Source organism: Pseudophryne corroboree, chromosome 9, assembly GCF_028390025.1.
Source record: "Pseudophryne corroboree isolate aPseCor3 chromosome 9, aPseCor3.hap2, whole genome shotgun sequence".
Classification (NCBI taxonomy): domain Eukaryota; kingdom Metazoa; phylum Chordata; class Amphibia; order Anura; family Myobatrachidae; genus Pseudophryne; species Pseudophryne corroboree.
The window spans coordinates 114,700,416-114,724,737 of NC_086452.1; the positions used below are offsets into that span (position 1 = coordinate 114,700,416).

The 24,322-nt window shown below is 44.4% G+C and overlaps 1 protein-coding gene across 4 annotated transcripts in view; it reads left to right on the forward strand.

Moving 5' to 3' along the window:
- The window catches only part of RGS8 (regulator of G protein signaling 8), a 100,383-nt gene that overhangs the window by 51,001 nt on the left and 25,060 nt on the right, over window positions 1–24,322 (forward strand). For 2 of the 4 annotated variants that reach the window (XM_063939778.1, XM_063939775.1), the window contains exons 2-4: window positions 7,019–7,126; window positions 12,218–12,324; window positions 20,565–20,731. In XM_063939778.1, the coding sequence (XP_063795848.1) occupies window positions 7,019–7,126; window positions 12,218–12,324; window positions 20,565–20,731 (382 nt within the window). The remainder of the gene's footprint in view (window positions 1–7,018; window positions 7,127–12,217; window positions 12,325–20,564; window positions 20,732–24,322) is intronic. The other 2 variants (XM_063939777.1, XM_063939776.1) reach the window with 2 other exon arrangements.

The following is a 24,322-nucleotide window of genomic DNA, read 5'->3' on the forward strand; positions in this document are numbered from 1 at the left end:
GGGCTCCAGTACTCAGTGAAATACCGCAGGGCTCAATATTCTGGCCATTGCTGTTTAATATATTCTTTAATGACCTAGGTGAGGGACTGGAAAGCACAGTGTCAATTTTCGCAGATGATACTAAAGTATGTAGAATAATTAATTCAGACAAGGATGTTGAGTCTCTACAGAATGACTTAACTAGACTGGAGGCCTGGGCAGACATATGGGGAATGAGGTTCAATATAGAAAAATGTAAAGCTATGCACCTTGGGACTAAGAACAATCAGGCAGCCTCTAAACTAAATGGGGAAAATATAGGAATAACGGTAGTTGAAAAGGATCTGGGTGTGCTCATCGATAATAAACTTGGTAGCAGTACACATTGTCAAAATGCAGCAGTAAAGGCTAATAAGGTGTTATCATGCATAAAACAGGGTATTTATTTTATTTATTAGCAGTTTCTTATATAGCGCATCATATTCCGTTGCGCTTTACAATTAGAACAACAATTATAGAACAAAACTGGGCAAAGACAGACAGACAGACAGACAGAGGTAGGAAGGCCCTGCTCGCAAGCTTACAATCTATAGGGAAATAGGTATTGATACACAAGGATAGATGCTACCTGTAACATAATGGTTCCCCAGGTTGTTAGGTTCTTAATGGGTTGTATATGATATGATCACCCAGCAATGTTGGAAGACAAAATGTGAGTTTATGTGGACTGTACAGAGGGGATGTAACTTGATAGGGAAGCTGTTAAGGTTATGTGTGTGGGTCTGAAATTTGGTAGGCTTGTCTGAAGAGATGAGTTTTCAGAGAACGTTTAAAGGTTTGGAGACTAAAGGAGAGTCTTATTGTGCGTGGGAGTGCATTCCACAGAGTGGGTGAAGCCCGGGTAAAGTCCTGTAATTTTGAGTGGGAACAGGTAATACATGTGGATGAGAGACGCAGATCTTGTGCAGAGCGGAGAGGTCTGGTAGGGAGATATTTTGAGATGAGTGAGGAGATGTATGATGGTGCAGTTTGGTTAATAGCCTTGTATGTAAGTAAAAGTATTTTATATTTGACACGGTAGAAAACCGGTAACCAATGGAGGGACTGACAGAGCGGATCAGCAGATGAAGAACGTCTGGCGAGGAAGATTAGCCTCGCAGCTGCATTTAAAATGGATTGAAGTGGTGATAGCCTATGTTTGGGAAGACCAGTAAGGAGACTATTACAATAATAAATGCGGGAGATGATGAGTGCATGGATTAGAGTTTTTGCAGTGTCTTGTGTAAGATAAGGGCGTATTTTGGATATGTTTTTAAGGTGCATGTATCATGATTTAGAGACAGATTGAATGTGTGGAACAAAGGACAGTTCAGAGTCAAGGGTGACACCTAGGCAACGAGCTTGTGGGGTGGGGTGGATAGTTGCATTGTCAACAGTTATAGAGATATCAGGTTGGTAACTACTCTTAGCTGGTGGGAAAATAATTAATTCGGTTTTGGAAATGTTGAGTTTGAGGTGGCGAGATGACATCCAAGATGAAATGGCAGACAGGCATCCAGTGACACGAGCCAATACTGGTGGTGACAAATCTGGGGAGGATAGGTAGATTTGAGTATCATCAGCGTACAAATGATACTGAAATCCAAAGGAGCTGATTAGTTTACCAAGAGAGGAGGTATAGATTGAGAAAAGCAGAGGACCTAAGACTGAGCCTTGCGGTACTCCAACTGATAGGTAGAGAAGAGGAGGTAGAATCAGAGAAGTGAACACTGAAAGAGCGATTAGATAGGTAGGATGAGAACCAAGAAAGGGCTGTGTCCTGAAGACCTAGGGATTGTAGTGTTTGTATGAGAAGAGAGTGGTCAACAGTGTCAAAAGCAGCAGAGAGATCTAGAAGAATAAGTAGTGTGTAATGGCCTTTTGATCTAGCAGTGACTAGATCATTCACTACTTTGGTCAGTGCCGTCTCTGTGGAGTGTTGGGCACGAAAGCCTGACTGAAGTGGGTCCAATAAGTTGTGCGAGTTAAGAAAGTGTGTAAGGCGAGTGTAGGCAAGCCTCTCAAGTAGCTTGGAGGGACTGGGTAGCTGAGAAATGGGACGGTAGTTAGACAGTGTGTTTGGGTCAGAGTTGTGTTTTTTTTAGAATGGGAGTAATGACTGCATGTTTAAACAGAGAGGGAAAGATACCAGTAGAGAGAGAGAGATTACAGATTTTAGTTAAGGTTGGGATAAGCACAGGAGACAAAGTTTTACTGACCTGTGAGGGTATAGGATCAAGAGGAGAGGTAGTGGAGTAGGAGGATGAAAAGAGTGTTGATACTTCATCTTCACTTGTGGGATCAAATGAAGAGAAAGTGCCAGAGGGTTCAGGTAGGGAATTGAGCATGTCACTGGCTGAGTTAGAGCATACCATTTCATCTCGGATTTTATCAATCTTATCCTTGAAGTAGGAAGCAAGTTCTTGTGTACGGATAGTAGCTAGTGGGGGAGGTGAGGGAGGGTAAAGAAGTGATTTAAATGTATTAAAAAGTCGCTTGGGGTTGTTGGCATGATAAGAGATGAGAGATTGGAAATATGTTTGTTTGGCAGTGTCCAGGGCCTGACGATAGGAGTGGTAGGTAGTCTTATATGTGAGAAAGTCACTTGGATTCTGAGATTTCCGCCACTGACGTTCTACTTTACGTGACAGTTTTTGTAGGTGTCTTGTTGATTTAGAGTGCCATGGTTGGCATCTAAGCCTACGTGGAGTGTGATGGGTAGCTGGAGCCACTTCATCAAGGGCACTCTCTAGGGTCTGGTGCAGGTGTAATACAGCAGTGTCAGGTGTAGTAAATGTAGAGATTGGTGAGAGCAGTTGTTGCAGAGAAGTGGAAAGTTGTTGAAAATGTATATTGTTAGTATTTCTGCGGGTTAGAGGAGGCTTGCTTGGTTTTAGTTTCCTAGAATTTAAAGTAATAGAAGAGATTGTGAAGGTGATCAGGTTGTGATCAGAGAGAGAGAAAAGGAGTGTTAGTGAATTCGGAAACTGAGCAGAGCCTGGTGAACACAAGATCAAGGCAGTGGCCCTCCTGGTGAGTAGAGGAGTCGGACCATTGGGTTAGGCCAAGAGAGGAGGTTAGAGAGAGGAGTTTGGATGCATGAACAGATTGTGGACTGTCAAGAGCTATATTGAAATCGCCCATAATGATGGTGGAGATGTCAGAGGATAAGAAGTGTGGGAGCCAGGCAGAAAAATCTTCTAGAAATTGTTGTTTAGGTTGCCCAGGAGGGCGATAGATAGCTGCAACACGCAGAGAGAAGGGGGTGAAAATCCTGATAGAGTGAACTTCAAATGAGGTGAATGCGAGTGATGGAACCTGAGGTAGAACAGTGTATGTGAAAAACTGTGACAGTAAGATTCCGACCCCACCACCTTTACTATTATTAGGCCTAGATGTGTGTGAGAAGTGGAAACCACTGTGTGACAGTGCTGCAGGGGAGGCAGTGTCTGATTGTGTGAGCCATGTTTCTGTTATAGCAAGCAGATTAAAGTTGTGAGATATGAAGAGATCATGGATGGATGTTAATTTGTTGCAAACAGAGCGTGCATTCAATAAGGCACATTTTAGTGACTTGGAGGGGGATGGGAGACACGTGATATTTATGAGGTTAGATGGATTTCTATGTTGTTTTGAGACAGCAGAGTGTGAGAGGGAAAGGTGGTTGGGGCCTGGATTTGGTGATATGTCACCAGCTAATAAAAGCAGAAGAGTGAGATAAATATTGGTGGATGTTTGCGAGTGTTTGTACTGGTGGCCAATTGCGGTTGTCAAAGTACTTGCAGAGAGGAAAGTATAAATCTCATGAGTGTTTAGAAGAGGGGAGTGGAGAATAGAAGCTGTAATGTGTACAGAGGGGTGAGTTTCAGGGTGAGTGTAGAATGTGTTACATTTGGTGAGAATTCCATGAATTGAAATTAAAAACAGTAGTTTGATGAACATGCTGAGGTTGTTTGTATTTTATGGGTTAAGTGGAGTTAGAGTAAGTTGTTAAATTAAGTTACCTTTTCTTGATGTTGTTCAATGTTTGTTCAACTGTTTTTTTTAACTGTTCGGATAAGTATGGAGATACCTGGAATATTGTGTACAGTTTTGGGCACCATATTATAAAAAAGATATCTTGGAACTCAAAAGGGTTCAGAGGCGAGCCACTAAACTGGTTAAGGGGTTAGAGGCATTGGACTATGAGGAGGGACTTAAAAGGCTTGATATGTTCACACTGGAAAAGAGGCGACTGAGAGGGGACATCATTAATATTTATAAATACATTAAGGGACAATACAGGGATCTATCAAATGATTTGTTTACCAAAAAAACACTACATAGGACACGAGGATACCCCCTGAGGTTAGAGGAGAAAAAATTCCATACCCAACGGAGAAAAGGATTCTTCGCAGTAAGAGCAGTAAGGATTTGGAATTCTCTGCCAGAGATGTTAGTAATGGTGGTCTCAATCAATAAGTTTAAAAATGGATTAGATAAATTCCTAGCTGAAAAAAATGTCCAGGGATACAGCATTTAATAAATAATAATAAAAAAAAATGTAATGTACAATAGGTTGAACTCGATGGACATTTGTCTTTTGTCAACCTCAACAACTATGTAACTATGTGACTATGACCCAAATTCTCACTCAAATTACCTCCCATCTTCCTGCACCAATTATCTTTAACAGAACAAAACAGCATTGATGACTAAAAATAGAATATGATGTGTTATGAAATCATTTAATACACGTGTTCATATTTTGGAACTCAATTTTGTAAAAATTATGCTGAGGAAAAGAAAATGTTCTATTTCAGTTCACTTTGCATGTGTTAAGTATTTAAAATGTATAGTTACAAAGGGTTAATTATCTGAGAACATGTGCATTATTTCCCCTTCCTAAATGGATTTAAAGTTCTATTATGATGCTAAACTGATAACATTGTGTCTTGATGTACAACTTACGCACACTAAAACAGTTGCTTAGAGGCCTATTTTCAGTATCAAAGAATATATGGATGCTAGCCCCATAATGTATGTATGGGTAATGGCAGCACATATTGGAGATATTGGGGCTTATAGTGAAGGAGTGTACATGCCGAAATGTACTTATTTATTAACAGTTACTTATATAGCCTCAAACTGCCACACCAACACAGCAATGGCCACACCTCCTCCAGTTCTCACAATAGGCCCTTCAGCACAGGGCCCTTGTGCCCTTAATATGTCCCTGCTCTTGAAACATCTTATCGTACAGTATTTAAGCCTATGTATGCAAATAGATGTAGAGATTACTATCTTGGGAAGCCTTAGTTATAATAAGAGAAATGCCCTGAGCCAGTCCTCATCCATTAGCTCCAGAGTTGCCTACCCTCTCTCATTCTGCAGGAGACTCCCTGAAATAGTAGCAATCTCCCTCACTCCCTGAATAGACCAGCAATCTCCCTGATTTTACTTTACATTCTTGGGGTATAAACATAAATAAGAGATACATACAGTCAAATGAGTTCATCAGTGCCACTTCCCTCCATTGTTATAAGGCACAATGATCCCTACGGCTACATGCATTTTAAATAAGGTTTCTCTTGGCCACTTACAGTATATGGAAGCTCTTCTAAAACACAATACACGAACAATTCCTGAAAAATATCAGTGTCTTTTCTTCAACAAGTAGATCTTACAAACTTTGGGGCTCATTTACATTTGGATGTAAGTCGTGTTTATGACACGCCTCTCAGATGTAGCAGTACATGTCCGCGCTGATAGGTGTTACTTTCACAATCTCCCTGAAATGCTTTTTCAAAAGTAGGCAAGTATGGTTAGCTCACGTGCATGTACCATGCTTATAATTGTTAGTACAGACTTGAACATGTATGAATTTATTTCAGTACAACCATGGAGCATATGTATATCATGTGTGCCTGGTTTTATATGGCTAACCTGATTGGATGCTCACAGCTATAAAGTTTTTTTATCAGGAATTGTTGAAAAGACCAGCTGGACCCCTCAGTAATGGGTGCGGTGGTACCACTTATACCCGTGCCAACATTTCTATCTGTATCCAGCTGTATATATTTTATAAGCAATGCACACCTGCATCTTTTTATGTAATAACAAACTGGGGCTGAGTCACAAGATCTCTCTTTAAGAATGCAAATGGCGAGTTTTCTGCATACACCACATGTGGAGAAGTGCCTTTATACATTGGCATTGCACATGCCTGTCCTATTCAGATCTGTCTTTGCATGAAATGGGGCATTTAGGGGCATGAACAGGGTTGTGCAAGGGGGTTGATTAAGAGAGGAGAGAGCCCGCTTCATGGCAGCCGCTGCAGACGCATGCATAGATTTCCGTGAACATGACACTCACATCTTATTCTTGAAGATATCTCTACTATGTGAAAACCACCGCACCATTTTCCCGGTGATTCCTGTCTGCAGTGCCGACTGCCGCAGGGACTCTGGAGAGGTAAGTATAATTATACGGGAGCAGTGTGGCACCTCCCATCCCCCCCAAACCCAGGGGCCCATGTGCACTGCAAATACTGCACCCAGTGGCCTACTTTTTAAGTCTCCTGTCCAGGAGATACCTGGAGAGGAGAAGCATCTTACTACTTCGGGGGGTTGGGCCAGTCTTTCACGTCACTATGCCCCAAAATGACATGATTCATGGGTCTGCGGGAAGGGGCTGGGCTAAATGGTGTGACTCCTCATAAGTTAGCCTCACCCCCTCCATACAGTGCCGATATTTCCTGTATAATCTTCTCAATGGGGTTGTGGTGAAGCAATCGCAGAGAACCATCCTGACTTGTAGGAGTGTCATGGGTGTACATCAAAACGTCTGCTATTCTGAGATGTGCACACAGGAAAGGGAAGCCCACAACTACAGCCAATTGTGTGTGACTCAGAATCAGCCCTACTGTGCATGTACAGGTACAGTGATACAATGATTATACTGCTTATAATTGTATGTACAGTACTGTATGTGTCCTCACTTTTTTCCCTCACAATTTCAGCAGAAGCCGAGGAATACGGAATCACTTGAGCTGCCTCTCGCAGAAATCAGATTCTCTGAGTGATTTCTCAACTTTACAACATGATGCCAAGCACAGCCAGGCACTGAAGTGAGTAGCCTCTGCTTTTACTTTATGGCTGCTTACATCTAATATCCATTGCAGCTGCTTATTTATTTTCGATTAGAGTCCTGTGAATAGGGTCATTGCTTGCACTGAAAATACAGTTGTTCTAGTAATGTTGATTAGATTAATATGTTTACAATATTAACTTTACATGACGGGACTGCAAAGCACCACACAGTGGGCCCAATTCAAACCTGATCGCTGTTGTGAGAAATTGCAAGGTGGCCGATTATCGAATGACTGCGCATGCGTATGCATCATAGGGGGACATTTACTAAGCAGTGATAAGAGCGGAGAAGGGAGCCAGTGGAGAAGTTGCCCATGGCAACCAATCAGCACTAAACTAACGTCTATAATTTGCATACTATAAAATTATACAGAGCTGATGATTGGTTGATGGGGCAATTTCTCCACTGGCTCACTTCCCCGCTCTTATCACTTCTTAGTACATGTCCCCGATAATGTGCATACGTGAGGCCAAACTGCAAAAAAAATCAGTGTCTTTTTTGATCGCGAGGCGAATGCAGGTTGATTGACAGTAAGCGAGCGTTTGGGGCTGGTAACTGCCCGTTTTCTGGGAGTGTCAGGAAAAACGCAGGCATCCCCAAGCGTTTTCAGGGAGGATGTGTAACGTTATCTCCGGCCGGATCTGCCTGTTTTTTTCGCACTGTAGGAGTAAGTCCTGGGCTACGTACAAACTGTACAGACTGAAAAAAAAACATTCTATGGTGAGTGAGTTGCGAACAGATTTGCAGATGACCGGCGTTTGCAACAGCGGATTTTAACTCTGTCTAGGCGGCGACTATCCGATCGCAAACCTCTGCAAATTTGCAGAGGAGCGATCAGGTCTGAATTAGGCCCTGTATTCTGGTTTTTTTTTGTTTTTTTGTATTTATTTATTTATTTTAAAGACTGATGTGTACATGTAGGGTTTCAGGGTTTGGTTGGATTATATACTAACGCCTTTTATAATATCTTCACAAAGGCAAATATGAAATTTCATCATCTTGGGTTGCTCCTCATCATTAGACTAATACATGAAAAACAGTTTTACCACTCATGCTTGTTCCAGGAGTGCAGAAAATTACAAAAAAAGAATAATATTCCCCCAGCACATTGCATTGGTCCATCAAAAGAGACATACAGCCTACATGATTATATAAATGAAGAGACCTTAGTTATACCCCTTTTACACTCGCAGGAAAATCCCGGGATATTGCACGTGAACGCGCATCATCCCGGGATTCTTCTCAGTGTAAATGGGTACATGGACAATTTCCCGGGACGAGCATCCCGGGATTTTATCCCAGGTCAAAAGCAGGGTTGAACCCGGGACCGTCCCGGGAAGCTGTGTAGTGTAAAAGGGTCCGTCCCGGGATTCACTATCCCGGGACTGTTAAAAGGACTTGGATTGGAGCTTTCTTGGGCTCAGAAAAGCTGATGTCATCTTTTCTGAGCCCAAGGCCATTTCTAATGACATACTAATGCATTTGCAGGGATATCCCGGGATCAGTGTAAATGGGGCTGTCCCGGGTCGATCCCAGGTCTTAATGCAGTGTGAAAGGGGTCAGTCCCGGGAATGCATCCCGGGATGCATCCCGGGAAGCATCCCGGGAGTGACCCGGGAGTGCGAGTGTAAAAGTGGTATTACATATATTTACAAACATATGGTAAGCCATCAGCCACAGCTAAGCATCTCTGCTCTGGTGGTCCTACATTACATGATAAAAGCACCACTTTGATCCTTGTCCCATATTAGAGGATCCTGAGGTGCCTTCTTATTTGAAAAATACATAAACATATTTTTACCCAAAGTACTGCTATTATCATGTACATGATGGTGGTTTACCATTTGTTTGCAAATGTATGTAACTGAGACCTCTGCATTTCTGTTATCATGTCGGGTGTAAGTTTCTTTTGCTGGTCCACTGCAGTGTGCAGAGGGAATTTGTTTTTGTTTTTTGTCTATAGCCATAACATGTCATGCAACTACTATGCTCCCAGGAGCAAAGGAGGCCCTAGACTCAAACATATGACTATAAAGGGCCGTACTGACAGGGCGATTGCCCCAGAGATGTGTGCTGAGCGGTCTAGCACAGACCGCTCAGCACACATTTCTCCCCCCCACTCAACACAGCTGAGCGAGGTGGGGGGTGGACACGGGGGGGGGGGGGGGGCTCATTTCACCCAGCGGTGAAATGAGCAACCTGCTAGGTTGTGCCTGCATGTAGGCCAATATATCAGCGGTGACAGCGACGCGCGGGACCGCGCATCGCTGTCGCCGGCACCCCTACACACTGAGCGATGTTCAGCTAATTTCTAGAGATGAGCGGGTTCGGATTTAACGCCAGAATTAACGCCAGTTCGGTTTTATCCGGATTTTTCCTATTGGCTATCCAAAACACGTGACATCCGTGAGCCAATAAGATGCCGTTTTGAGAACCGAGTAAATCCGAGTAAAACCGAGTAAAACCGAACCCGCTCATCTCTATTTCTAAGCAATCTAGTTAGATTTCTTAGAAATTAGCTGAACATCGCTCCATGTGTACCCCCCTTTAGGGCCCCCTCAATATGGCTGCAATCAGATTCAGTAGCTACAGTACTAATGATAAATGTATTATGTATATGTAATTGATGCAGATAGGCAAAGTTGTTGTGGCGGTGTTGTAGAGAGTGTTAGTGTTATTTTAGGCTACAGCACTACTTTGATGAAATATTGCTCAACATTTTTGGCTAGGACAGCAGGATAGGGCCGTAATTAGCAGTATGCGAGTAGTGCCCCATGGGCACCTGTATTTAGCTTGCAAGGTGCCTGGAACAGTAGGTGTGCTATTATCCTGGTATTCTAAGCGTCACCATTGTTGTATGAACCTAATGTTGGGTAGAGACTGTTATAGGCACGTCAGTGGGTGTGTACCCCCGATATGTCTGTGAACAACGTCATTTACAGACATATCACATCGGCCCTGCAGCACAGCCAATGACTGATATATACTGTACTGTGGATTTTTCTGCGTATCATGCTGTGTTTGTGTGGGTGGTCTGCAGACCGCCCATACACTTGCTGCAGGGGCCACTGGTGACTGTCATTTCAACTTGATGGGCACCAGTGGTGACCTCGGGCAAACATATCGGGCCAACAATCGATAACTGTGTATGCACTTTTCAATTGTCAGGTAGGTTGGTGGATCGGCCTAGTATGTACCAAGCTTAAGTGTTAGTGTATCTTTGTCCTGGGATCCCAAGTGTCACCATTGTTCTGGGAACCCAAATATTAATGTGCCATTGTTCTATGAAATCCAATGTCAGTGTGGCATTATCCTAGGATCCTGGGCATGCCAATTTCGACCATTTTTCAGCATGTGGGAGCAAATGTAAGATTACTAGTTGACTGGTTGGAATAGAATTGTTCTAGTGTATAGTCAAGCTTTAGTTTATGTTTCAGGACAGCTATGCACCACTATGTCCAGCAAATAAAGAGGTGCACATCCACATTACTCTCCTGAGAAACGCCCTGTAAGAAACTTTCTGCAAACAGGTCTACCAGGAATTGCACATGGTGAAAAGAGTAAACAAAAGTCACTTCAAAGCCCTGTCTGCTAATACTGTAGGACCACACTCTTCATTAAATACAAAAGAATGTCCGCATTTGCAGAACCCCATATTAATTTTGTCTATATGTGGGTGTTCCTGGGCAAATATGCTGCATAGGGATTAAGTGGTCCTGGTGTATTTTTGGTTAATTGGAGGGCAACATTTTTACAAATTTGCATGTAAAAAATATTGTGTGGCATGCATGAGTTATGTGCTCTTGGAATGTATGGCAGCTATTAAAGCTTTTTCCATGTATTGACCTCAGCAAGCTGAAATTGCAGTTACATACTGTAGAGCATCTTGCTGTCAAGCACTTCTCCGTAGAAGGTCAGCTGGAGTTTCGGGCCTTGCTCTTCATTCCTCGTCGGGCTCCTTTTGACCTGTTTGAGAACAAAAAGAAAAAGAATTAAGTAAATGTGGGCACTACCTCTTGAGGCAGGATCATTGATAAATTTGGTACAAATGTTTTAGCCATTCAGGTCTTGGCCTGAGTGGCTAGATCACTTCTGGATTCATTGTAGCCTGCCATTTCAGACTGTCAGCAATAACACGGATTATTGCATGTGAATGTGCAGGAACCTGGTTTGCGGCAGTCTGAATGAGGTCAATTGAAATAACCTGGGTCAAGCGAGCCGGTATTTCAATTCGGGTAGCGAGCAAGGCTTGCAGTGCAGTGTGAACGGGTAAGCAAGGTCGATGCGATCCGGCACCCATTCACTGAATAGGAAGAGGCGGCACTTGGAGATCATCTTCTTCTCCAAGCCCATGGCAACCAATCAGCTGCTCTGTGTACTTTTACAGTATGAAAAATTATAAATGTGTAGCGTCAATGCTGATTGGTTGCCATGGGCAGTTTCTCCACTGGCTCCCTTCTCAACTTTTATCACTGCTTAGTACATGTCCCCCTAAAAATCTGCTATTGTTATGTGTGATCTTTAAGAGCTGTTTTTGGACACTTATGCCCTATGCTTAAATCAGGCAGACTGTAATTCTTACTGCATTGTGTTGTTGTGCATTACCTACAGGACAACCCATTGTTTCATATACCATAGAAAGCACAATAAAAGGCAGGTAACAATTCTTTAGCCAGAACCAAGATACTATCTGTAAATCAATACAGTTTTAAGTAGTTACTTGTACAGAATGCAAAATAAGGTAATGATACGTTGAGACCGACTGTGCAGGATACAAACCACTGAAGTTTATGCATTAAAATGAATTTGATTTATTATTTTAAAAATAACATAAGTAGATCCATAGCATACTATATTGGCCAAATGCAATAGCCTGTGGCTACCGAAAATGCCAATATTCCTGTAATTTAGCCGCAGATTTAAAACAGTAATTCTGTATTTGAAAAAAAATTGCCAGTTTAAATGTCGTTGCTAAATCACCAAAATATCATCAGATCAATTCATTGTTTATGCTAAGTATATCTTTATGGTAGCCAGTTCGAATTTACTATTGCCCCCTGTGTTCTAGAACCAGCCAATCAAGGATTATGTATATCTTTCGCTCCCACAGACGACTGACCGCAGATGAAACCAGGCGGTGGGCTCGGTCATTTGATCTACTCTTGTCGCATAAATGTAAGTACGAAGACCATGATTAATCATACTGTAGAACTTGCACTGAAAATATATCCTACAAAATACTGAAGGCAAATTGTGGAGTGTAAGGAATGTGCAGGGTGTAAGGTACATAGAATGCATGAAGGTATTACAAACATTAGGCATATTAATATAAAGTTTTACTAAATATACTAAATCATACATTGTCATGAACTGGACACCTATGAACTTTTCAAAGGAAATTGTTAAGGGCCCCACACACTGGCAGATAAAATGCACGATATGAACGTTCTGGTTCATTAATGAATGAGAACTCGTGCATTTCGTGCAGTGTGTAGGCACCAACGATTAACGATGCGCCGCCCCGTGCTCGTTAATCGTTGTGCCCCGTCGCTTATGCATGCAGGCCAATATGGACGAGATTGTCCATATTAGCATGCAGTGCTATGGAGCCGGGTGACGAGGGGAGTGAAGAAACTTCACTCCTCCCATCACCTCCCCCCAGCCGCCGGGTCGCCCGTCGGCCGTATCCACCGTCGGGTAGCTCGGCGGCGGATCTGCCAGTGTGTAGGGCCCATTAGTGTGTATTATAATGGACATGAGTAATGATCTTCTACTGTATACATAGTTTAATATTCTGGTAATTGCAATTAATATGGGTGATGGTTCCTATGTGTATTGTGTTTGTCTGGCAGGAGTGACATTTTTGCTTTGCTATAATGATGATATCCTTTATATTATAATGATTTTACAGTATTGGTACAGATAAAATAAAAGGTGTCAGACAAAGATGATAAAAAGCTTAAGATAAATGAAGTGTATTTAAGAATAAACTAGAAGAGATTAACATTGTACACAGCCTTGGAGAGTGATAACTTACGTACCAACCAATCAGCTCCTAACAACCATTTTTCAAACACAGCCTGTAGCATGGCAGTTAGGAGCTGATTGGTTGGTACTTTATCACTGTGCAATTTATCACTCTCTATAAATCTGGGCCATAAATAATATACAGTAGTTAATCATTGCAATTTGAGCATATAAAATCTGGCTGCTCCCCCCATAATAAACAAAGGGCATGAATCCTTTCTGTTAGGAATTGCACAGCCACAGGGAAGCAGCTGTGACTTTCCGTACATATAAAATGCAAATGCAAATACAGCAGGAGGTGTCTGTAGGAGATATCTGTGAGATCCAAATGGTGCATCTAAGAACGCAGCTTTGGATCACCATCTTGACCATTGGTTGTGACTCGCGATGGTAGTAGACCGCATTCAGTCTGCGTAAGCTGAAGCTTACTTAGATTTGCCATAGGATCCGGACAGCTGGGTCCAGGACATCTACATCAAAAACGGGGATGACACGCCCTCATTTTAAAGAACAGTGTTGGTTGCAGCCCACGGTCTGCCCCCCCTCCCCCCCACAATGCAGCAGCTTGTCAATCATGCTGCAACTAAGAGGGGGCTGCAAGCGATATCACAAGAAATGCAAATGTGCAGAGTGGGTCTTGAGCCTGTGCAGTGCTCTGGATGGTTATCTTCATTTGCACGGGCTACAGAAGTTAATGAGGTATCCTTATTGTCTATATGATAGGGTATATTTTGTTTGTTAGTATATATGTAGTGCGGTGCTGCGACCCTTACACCCAGGGCTGTTTCTAGACATTTTGGCTCCAGGTGCGAGCAGAAAAAAAAATGCGCCCCACCCCCCATACACATTCAATAATGTGCCCCACCACCTCACTCCACGAAACTCCACCCCCTTGAACGGAGTACTAGGGGAGATGGAGGAGGGGGAGCAGGGAGCCACAAAAGTGCTGATGCGGGTGCCCCATGTGATCGCACGGCTCGCCCACCACTAGAAACAGCACTGCATACACCTTATAAGGGTTATAAATATTGCTGTGCTCCTGAGGAAGCTGGCACCCATTAGACCAGCGAAACGCGTTGGGCTTCACTTGTAGGACCACCAGTACCAGCACCCTCATCCACCTCCTGGCGATATTTGGACCTATCAGCTTCCACTGGATAAAATTCCTACACAAGTCTTTCACAGACCCGGACTCATCCCCATCTGCCATTTGGTTTCTATTTGCATGAGATACCTAGGGGACTCTATCCGGAAACAAGTCTGGTAAAATATATTCACATCCAATTGAACTTGTGGGCAACTGTGGATTAGTGTCCTAGCCAGGGATTGTGGACATTATATTTGGAAGGGTTAATTTGTGGCATCCTACAATTATATTGTGCTATTAGCAATTGCTTTTATTCTTGAGGAATAGGAGAACCTCTTTTTATGAATGTATATTAAAAGTAACCATTTACATTTTATATATTGATTCAGCTGTCTGATATATTTTTGAACTACAGCAGGCGCCAGCACCTCTTTCTTTCTTGTGTTTCGCAATAGACCTGTTGTACTGGTCTCTGTGTGGAATGTTGACATGGTCTGAATGTCAACATGTCAAATGTTGACAGTCACAATGTCATAATATTGACATTGCCAGAATGTTGATAATGGACATGTCAAAAATATGTTTTGCTGTTTATTTTGCACCTAGCGCTTGCCCTACATAGCCTAACCCAAAAATCGGCTGTTGACATTCTCAATGTCGTCATTATGACAATGTCAACATTCTCTATATTGCTAATGTTGACATTCTGTCCATATCTTCATTCTGTATGTCGACATTCAGACCATGTTGATATTCTGGTGTCAACATTCTGAAACCCTTGATTGATGTAGAAATCTATTGTGCATTATAATGAACCTGGGATTAGGTACTTGGTCTCCATGGTAACAAGCATGGCGTAATGCTATAGCTACATATTACAAAAAGCCGCAGGGACAGATGAACAGTGCGGCGGATGGAGCTACTGATCCGCATAAAAATAGGCCTATCGTCATGGCAGCATTATGATGACACCATCGGCCATAAATTGTAACTACTAAAATTGTATCTGTAATTTCCTTGCAAAATTATACTATTTTTCTATTTTTATCTATTTAGGGAAACATATAGGCTAAGTGTAGGGGTGTCCACACCCATATGGCAGTAGTCACAGCTTCTCCGCATTTCAGAATAGGGTGTTGATCATTTTCAGCTCCAGGACAATGTGGCCCTTAATTCTGCCCAGATGACGGTAGGGTTAAGGCCAGTACTCACTTGCCGATGTCGGGAGAGATGTTTGTTGAGCGAACCGCTCAGCACACATCTCTCCCGCCGCTCAGCACAGCGCGGTGTGTGCTGAGCGTACGGGGAGGCGCTCATTTCACCCACCGGGTGAAATGAGCGAACTGCTAGATTGGCCTGCACGGCAGGCCAATCTAGCAGCAGTGATAGCGATGCGCGGGGCTGCGCATCGCTATCGCTGTGGGGGCTACACACGGAGCGATCCTGCTTAAAATCTAAACAATCTAGTCAGATTGCTTAGATTTTAAACAGCGATCGCTCCGTGAGTACCCCCCTTAACATCGCTGAATACAATACAATTAGGATAGTCACTGTCAATGGCTGCAATTTAAAACAGGTTTAAAACAACCTCATGATGTTTGAGCAGAAATACGTATAGGCGGTTCTACTAAATTGGCAGTTAGAGCGCAGCCCACATTGCACCAGACTCAGATGGAGAAATGGCGTGTATACAGGCTCAGACTGGCCCACAGGGGTACAGGGGAAACCACCGGTGGGTCCCAGTGCCTGGGGGCCCCTCCTCCTCTAGGGATCAGGTTCTAGACTGTGCACTTGAATTATATACTATACATATGTTACCTTATACTGCACAGGATTATGATGTATTCTCTACAGTACATTGCTGTCATTAATCTGGCACATTATCATACATGCACTAGCATTAATTTACTATATAAATTATCAAGGAGTCCAGACCAGGTACTCTATAATGTTTAGCCAAACCTCTGTGGTGGCTGGCCACACCCCCTTTGGAGGCTGGCCACACCTCTAATCATGGGCCCCTACCACTGCATACCCCCGGTGGGCCCTTCATGCTCCAGTCCGACACTGCATGTATAAGTCTGTTCATGTTATGCATGATCAACTTTATTTGGCTATAAGAAAGTACTAGTGGTCATGGTCTTATTGTGTATGGTAATGAACATAAGGTAATGTTTATCTTCATGATCTGAACAGTAGTGCAGTGGACACAAGAGAGATAGGGTGTGCCTGTTACAGTTCACTCTCTCCTCTCCAAGTAGGATTTTGAAAATTATGCACAGAAAACAGAATAATATATTCAGTCAATGAGAACTGACTTTTCCCAGTTTGCTGAAACAACAGCAGAAGTGGAAGCATAATAATAATAATAATAATAATAATAATAATAATAATAATAATAATAATACAGGTTGAGTATCCCTTATCCAAAATGCTTGGGACCAGAGGTATTTTGGATATCGGATTTTTCCGTATTTTGGAATAATTGCATACCATAATGAGATATCATGGTGATGGGACCTAAGTCTAAGCACAGAATACATTTATGTTTCATATACACCTTATACACACAGCCTGAAGGTCATTTTAGCCAATATTTTTTATAACTTTGTGCATTAAACAAAGTGGTTGTACATTCATACAATTCATATATGTTCCATATACACCTTATACACACAGCCTGAAGGTCATTTAATACAATATTTTTAATAACTTTGTGTATTAAACAAAGTTTGTGTACATTGAACCATCAAAAAACAAAGGTTTCACTATCTCACTCTCACTCAAAAAAGTCCGTATTTCGGAATATTCCGTATTTCGGAATATTTGGATATGGGATACTCAACCTGTAATAATAATAATAATAATAATAATAATAATAATCAATGATACTATGATAACCCCACAAAGAACCACATAGATATAACTCTATAGATTGTAAGCTTGCGAGCAAGGCCTTCCTATTCTCTAGTTTGTCTTATCATTGTTGTTTCCAATTGTAAAGCAACACGGAATATGCTGCACTATATAAGAAACTGTAAATAAATAAATAAATTATAAATATTAATTATGAATTGCAAAATCGCCAAGACGATCTAAAAAACTGTGGATGACACAAAAACCTAAGACTTAAAAAGTCTCCCAGCAATTGTATCTGCAAAGCACTTTACCAGCTGCCATCCAGTGTATTACTGGTCTCAGAGACATGTCCTGAAATTAAATTTGAAAGTGCACACAGGGCCATTACACCTAAAGGCTGATGTGCTTGAAAACAGCATGAGGTAATCTTTTGTCTTCACTAGTTCAAGGTTAAAGACAGCATTTGTCATTTTCCTCAAGAAACATGTAGTATACCAGAATATGAGGAACACCACTATAAAGAGCCATCAATGCAGACCTGACAAATGTACTGTGTTTCGAGGATGATTAAGGCCAACATGATCAATTTAGTCTTCTCTAATGTACAGGATAAAGTTAAACTAGCTGACTTCTAAATAAAAAAATGAATGTACAATAGAAATCTAAATGTTAGGCATAATTCCCATTTGTGAACTTTGATAATCTATATAAAATAATTAACTGAATAATTATGGGACTAAAATAGTAGAGAATAATTTGCAAAGAAAGTTGCAATGCAGCAAATAACTTTTTCTGTTGTGGCGATGCGTTTTGTGAACCTCATGTGCATTTCCTCAGCATTCACACATGTTTAGTTGCTACAAATCAGGAGAATTGTATGCAAATCAAACCTGCCTGCAGTTCTGGATCATCTCGTTTTTGTTGGAATTATTTCAAGTTCAGAAGAAGAAAGAATTGGTCTTATAGTGGTGCACAATTGAAAATAATAAGAATATATAAAGTCTTATTATAGAGTCTTATTATTATTTTCGTTTGTACACCACTTTAAGACCAATTCTTTCTTCTTCTGAACATGTCCACTCCTAACATATATTGGCAACAATACTGTCTGTGGCAGCACCCTCAAAGGTGACTAAAATATGGGGCATTGGAAACACTTATTGCTGGTATGTAACTAGTGCAGCAGTCCTTTTCCAATGGTTCCGGTATGAATGATCTATTGCATTTGGATAGACAATGTTATGATCGACATTGTATAACTAGACGTGTCGATGTATTGTTTTTCTTGTTTGTGATGTGTCGATGTTGTGATGTCGATATGTATGTTGTCCATCTATCGTACCTGTCGATCATGTGCTTGTAGATGTTTTGTATCTGACTTGGTTGATCATTTGTTGTCGGTCTTTACATTGTCGATCTAGCGTAGGTCGATCCGTTGAACGGATTCCTTTTCCAATTCCCCTTTCCCTTCCATTAGTTGTGTCTGAATTATTATAATGGCTATCAGCTAGATTCCGTTGTCACAGATATTAGTGGCAAGCACAGGACCCTCTCCACTGGCAGCAGGAGAGAGACTCCATAAAAACCTAATGCGCTAGATAACGGTTGTCTATCTAAATCCTTGTTTACAGGTTACTAGTTTATATGCTTGATACAGAGACAGACACAGTGTCGATGTACCCGCAGTTGAGTGATTATTTTTAATTTGCTAGTGCTGGTAGCCCTTATTGCGCATGCACCAACCCAAGTGTCCAATGGCATTTAAATTCCGTATGGCTTTGAGAAAGGGTTTACGATCCCTGGGTGGCTCAAGGTGGAGACTGAGAGGTGTCCTATAGTGAAGGCATAAAGTGGCCATTTTATGGGTGTGTCACAGGCATGTCTGGGAATGCTGCTGTATTCCCAATCACATATCCAATGCTTCAGAGGCCATGTTTAGTTGGATTTGAGGAGAGTAGCTAGAGGAGACCCTAGGCTGCCACAAATGTCAATGTTCGAGTATTTACAGTCTCCATCCCAACCGAACAGACCACAGAGCCTGAAAGTGGGCGTCTCAGTGCTTGTATACCCCATCGTACAGTGGAGCTATCGCTATTGAGAGAGTGGCTGCGATCGAGGCTGCATTACCAACCATCTCTGAGTCAGGCAGCATATACAAATGACATCTATTGGAGACTTTTCAGGAAGGCACCTTCATAATGGGTGAGAATTTGAATATCTCCATAGTACATACAAAATGCAGGCTGTAATACAGGTTGAGTCTCCCTTATCCAAAACGCTTGGGACCAGAGGTATTTTGGATATGGGATTTTTCCGTATTTTGGAATAATTGCATACCATAATGAGATATCATTACGATGGGACCTAAGTCTAAGCACATAATGCATTTATGTTACATATACACCTTATACACACAGCCTGAAGGTCGTTTTAGCCAATATTTTTAATAACTTTGTGCATTAAACAAAGTGTGTGTACATTCACACAATTCATTTATGTTTCATATACACCTTATACACACAGCCTGAAGGTCATTTAATACAATATTTTTAATAACTTTGTGTTTTAAACAAAGTTTGTGTACATTGAGCCACAGAAAACAAAGATTTCACTATCTCACTCTCGCTCAAAAAAGTCTGTATTTCGGAATATTCCGTATTTCGGAATATTTGGATATGGGATACTCAACCTGTATTGGCTATTTTGATTCACATCGCTAAGATACATGTAGTTTAGAGAACCGGCAGATGTATTAACCTGGAGAAGTGATAAAGCAGTGATAAGCGCAAGGTGATAATGTAGCAGCCAATCATTACGGATTTTGAAAAATAACAGTTAGGAGCTGACTGACTAGTGCGTTATTACCTCGCGCTTATCACTGCTTTATCACTTCTTTATCCCTTCTCCAGGCTTAATACATCTGCCCCATGTAAGAATGCATTTAAAGCACAGAAAGATATGCTGTAATTGTATCTTAACAAGGCCTCATATTAGATGCAGTTGTTATTATCATCATCATCAACTTTATGATTAAGTTTAAGGTAAATGATTAAATTAAATAAATAAAAAACGAAGATGAAATCAGCTGATCACAAATCATTTCTCATGCTGGCTGCTGTAATTGGCTTATGAGTGAGGGAAATCCTGATCAGTTCAGGCCACAGTCATTTAATAATGGGCGTTGAAGACTTTGAGGATAATATAAATCACCTTAGACTTCTGTGCCCTGTTTAAAAGTGCTTGGCCACAGACACCCAAATTCTTGTTGCTTTCTCATATTCTCATTATTTGTGGTAGGGGGTAATTCTCTACTCTTTCCACCTTGGAGATACACATTACTTGTACACTGAATTAATGTAATATCAAACATGTTACTTTAATTACATAAAATAAAATATACTGATCTGCTATTTGATGACTGATTAGTGGGTTTGTACAACAGATGGCCGCTCTGCGTTCCGTGCCTTCCTGCAGACTGAATTCAGTGAGGAGAACCTTGAGTTTTGGGTGGCCTGTGAAGACTACAGGAAGACTCGCTCTATGAACAAACTGCCTGCTAAAGCTCGTCGTATTTTCCAGGAATACATTGACGTTCAAGCTCCCAGAGAGGTAAGCTGAAATAATCTTCTTTTCCAGTAATGACAAACAAAATCTGTAATTTCAGGCATGTACTTACTTACTTGTGAATGGAAGTACTACCACAATATACAATATTCACAGTAAACGCATTATAATGTAATTTATTTGTCATGTGTATTCCTCCTGCTGATGAAGAAAATGTACTGTTAAATTACTGAGAACACTTAGAGGTTTTAGCTGGGCATTACGTTGTGGAGTAAGATGCCTTCTCCTGACCTCTTATATAGCACACTAGGTGCTTCATCGCGCCCTACGGGCGCTCTTCACACCGTCGGAAGGGGCTACGCCCCCTTAACCCCTGCACGCCTTTCTGGGGTTCAATATATGGAGTATTACCTGCATTCCTAGTTTTGTTAGTGTTTGAATATTGCACAATGAAAGGCCTTCCGATGGTGAAGGGGGCGTAGTCCCTTGCAACAGGAAGGGGTTTGGGGAGTGGGGACCGCGGATGGGGGAGGGGGTATGAAGGCGGAAGGGGCTACGCCCCCTTAACCCCTGCACGCCTTTCTGGGGTTCAATATATGGAGTATTACCTGCATTCCTAGTTTTGTTAGTGTTTGAATATTGCACAATGAAAGGGCGTCCGATGGTGAAGGGGGCGTAGTCCCTTGCAACAGGAAGGGGTTTGGGGAGTGGGGACCGCGGATGGGGGAGGGGGTATGAAGGCGCTGTGGGTAGGGTAGGAGCAGGGGTGTCGCAGGTGGGGGATGGCAGCTGCAGGGCTGTTGCGGATGGAGGAGGGGTTCCGAAGGCGCTGCAGATGGGGAAGGGGTGGGTGCGGGTGTGCAGTGGATGGGGGAGGTGTCCAGGGGGCGCGGTGGGTGGGGGAGGGGTGAATGCGGGGGTAACATGGGTGGGGGAGTGGCGGGTGCGGTGCTGTTGCGAATGGTGTAGGCGATGCGGATTGGGAAGGGCCTGCTGCGTGGGTGGGGTAGGGGATCCAAAGGTGCAGCGGGCGGGGGAGAGCCAGATGCGGGGTGTGGCGGATGGGGGAGGGGGTCCGGAGGTGATGTAGGTGGTGGAGGAGCGGGTGGCATAGGGGGTCTGGAGGCGCCGCGGGTGGGTACCGGGGGAGGGGGCCGGGGGGGCGTTGTGTGTGGGGGAGGGGCAGGTGCTAGGTTGGATGGGGGAGGGGTTCCAGAGGTACTGCGGGTGGGAAAGGGTGTGGCGGGTGGGTAGGAGGTGTGGAGGCGTTGCGGGTGGGAGAGGGGGGGTGCAGTGAATGGGGTTAGGGGTCCGGAGGAGGGAGGGTCCGTGTGTGTGGAGGTGTGGGGTCCGTAGGCGCTGTGGGTGGGGGTGCCACGGGTGGTGGAGGGACAGGTGTGTGGATTTGCGGTGGATGGGGGAGGGGGTCTGGAGGTGCTGCAGGTGGTGGAGGGGTGTGTGCGCGGGTGGGATAGGGGGTGGGTGCGGGGGTGCAGCGGATGGTGGAGGTGGTCCGGGAGTGTTGCGAGAGGTGAGGTGCTGTGGGTGGGGGAGAGGCGGGTGAGGGGCTGTTGCGGATGAGGGAGGGGTTCCGGAGGCGCTGCAGGGTGGAAGGGTGCAGGTGTTGCGGGTGAGGTAGGGGGCCTGGAGGCGCTGCGGGTGGGGGTGCGGTGGATGGGGAGGGGCTGCAGGTGGGGAAGGAGCGGGTGGTGGAGGAGGTCCGGAGGTGCAGTGGGTGGTGGAGGGGTGGGTGCCGAGGGTGGGGTAGTGGGTCCGAAGGTGTTGCGGTTGCTGGAGAGGTGGGGGTGTAGGGGATGGGTCAGTGGGTGCAGCGGATGGGGGAGGGGTGAGTGCGGGGGTTCAGCGGATGGGGAGGGGGTCAGGGGATGTGGGAGGGGTGGGGGTGCTGTGGGTGGGGGAGGCGGGGGAGGGGCTGTTGCGGATGGGGGAGGGGTTCCGGAGGCGCTGCTGGTGGAGAAGGGTGCAGGTGTTGCGGGTGAGGTAGGGGGCCTGGAGGCGCTGCTGTGGGGGAGGGAGGGAGGGGGGTGAGGGTGCGGTGGATCGGGAGGGGCTGCAGGTGGTGGAGGAGCAGGTGGTGTAGGGGGTCCGCAGGTGGAGTGGTTGGTGGTGGGGTGAGTGCTGCGGGTGGGGTAGTGGGACCGAAGGTGTTGCGGTTGCTGGAGGGGTGGGGGTGCAGGGGATGGGTCCGGGGGTGCAGCGGATGGGGAGGGGCTGCTGCAAATGGGGGAGGGGTTTGGAAGACACTGCGGGTGGGGTAGGGGGTCTGAAGGCGCAGTGGGTGGGGGTGCCACGGGTGGTGGAGGGGCAGGTGCGGGGGTTTGCGGGGGATGGGGAGGGGTCCAGGGGCGCTGCAGGTGGTGGAGGGGCAGATATCAGTGCACATAGGCCCTCATTCCGAGTTGTTCGCTCGCAAGCGGATTTTAGCAGATTTGCTCATGCTAAGCCGCCGCCTACTGGGAGTGAATCTTAGCATCTTAAAATTGCGAACGATGTATTCGCAATATTGCGATTACACACCTCGTAGCAGTTTCTAAATAGCTTCAGACTTACTCGGCATCTGCGATCATTTCAGTGCTTGTCGTTCCTGGTTTGACGTCACAAACACACCCAGCGTTCGCCCAGACACTCCCCCGTTTCTCCAGCCACTCCTGCGTTTTTTCCGGAAACGGTAGCGTTTTTTCCCACACGCCCATAAAACGGCCTGTTTCCGCCCAGTAACACCCATTTCCTGTCAATCACATTACGATCGCCAGAACGATGAAAAAGCCGTGAGTAAAAATCCTAACTGCATAGCAAATTTACTTGGCGCAGTCGCAGTGCGGACATTGCGCATGCGCATTAAGCGGAAAATCGCTGCGATGCGAAGATTTTTACCGAGCGAACAACTCGGAATGAGGGCCATAGTCTCTGTGGTAGTTAGTGAGGGTTGGTGATGGTGTAAGAGGGGTGAAGGCCAGTACACAGACAGGCAGTTAGAGAGCAGGATGAGGGTGACAGGGCATAGTGACGGGGAGTACTTAGCAGATATAGGGGTTGGCTACAGGTGTGATGTCACAGTGTGTGTACCTTTGCTCTCATGTGTGAGGTATGTGAGGTATATGTGAGGTATGTGTGAGGTATGTGTGAGGTAAGGATGTGCGGGTAGTGGTGGCCACTAACCTCCAGGCTGCTGCTGTGAGATGGTGACTGCAGAGGGAGGTAGCTCAGACCAAGCAGCAATGGGTCGTGGTCAGCATTCCTTCCTGGCCCCGTTCCGCCGCACACTGTCCGCCCCGTCTGACGGGCGTCATTCCTCCATCCTGCATGGCAGCGTCAGCTGCTGTGATCGCGGAGCATAGGTAAGCGTCCGGAGCCCTGTGGGCGGGCAGGCATGGTGTTTCCCTGGAGAGGTGCGGCGCGCGTCCTTAGGCTGCAGACGGAGGGAGCTCCGGCCCAGCAGCAATATTTAGTGCGTGTCCCGTCCTGGCGCTGTCCCGCTGCACATGCTCCGCACCGCTTGCCGCTGAGCATGGCAGCCCTTGTGTGTATGCTGCAGATGCTGATCTAGCGGTGCCTGAGCTAGCGCCCTCTCCCTGGGGTGTGGGTGTCAGGCGACAGGTATGGTGTGTAGGTGGG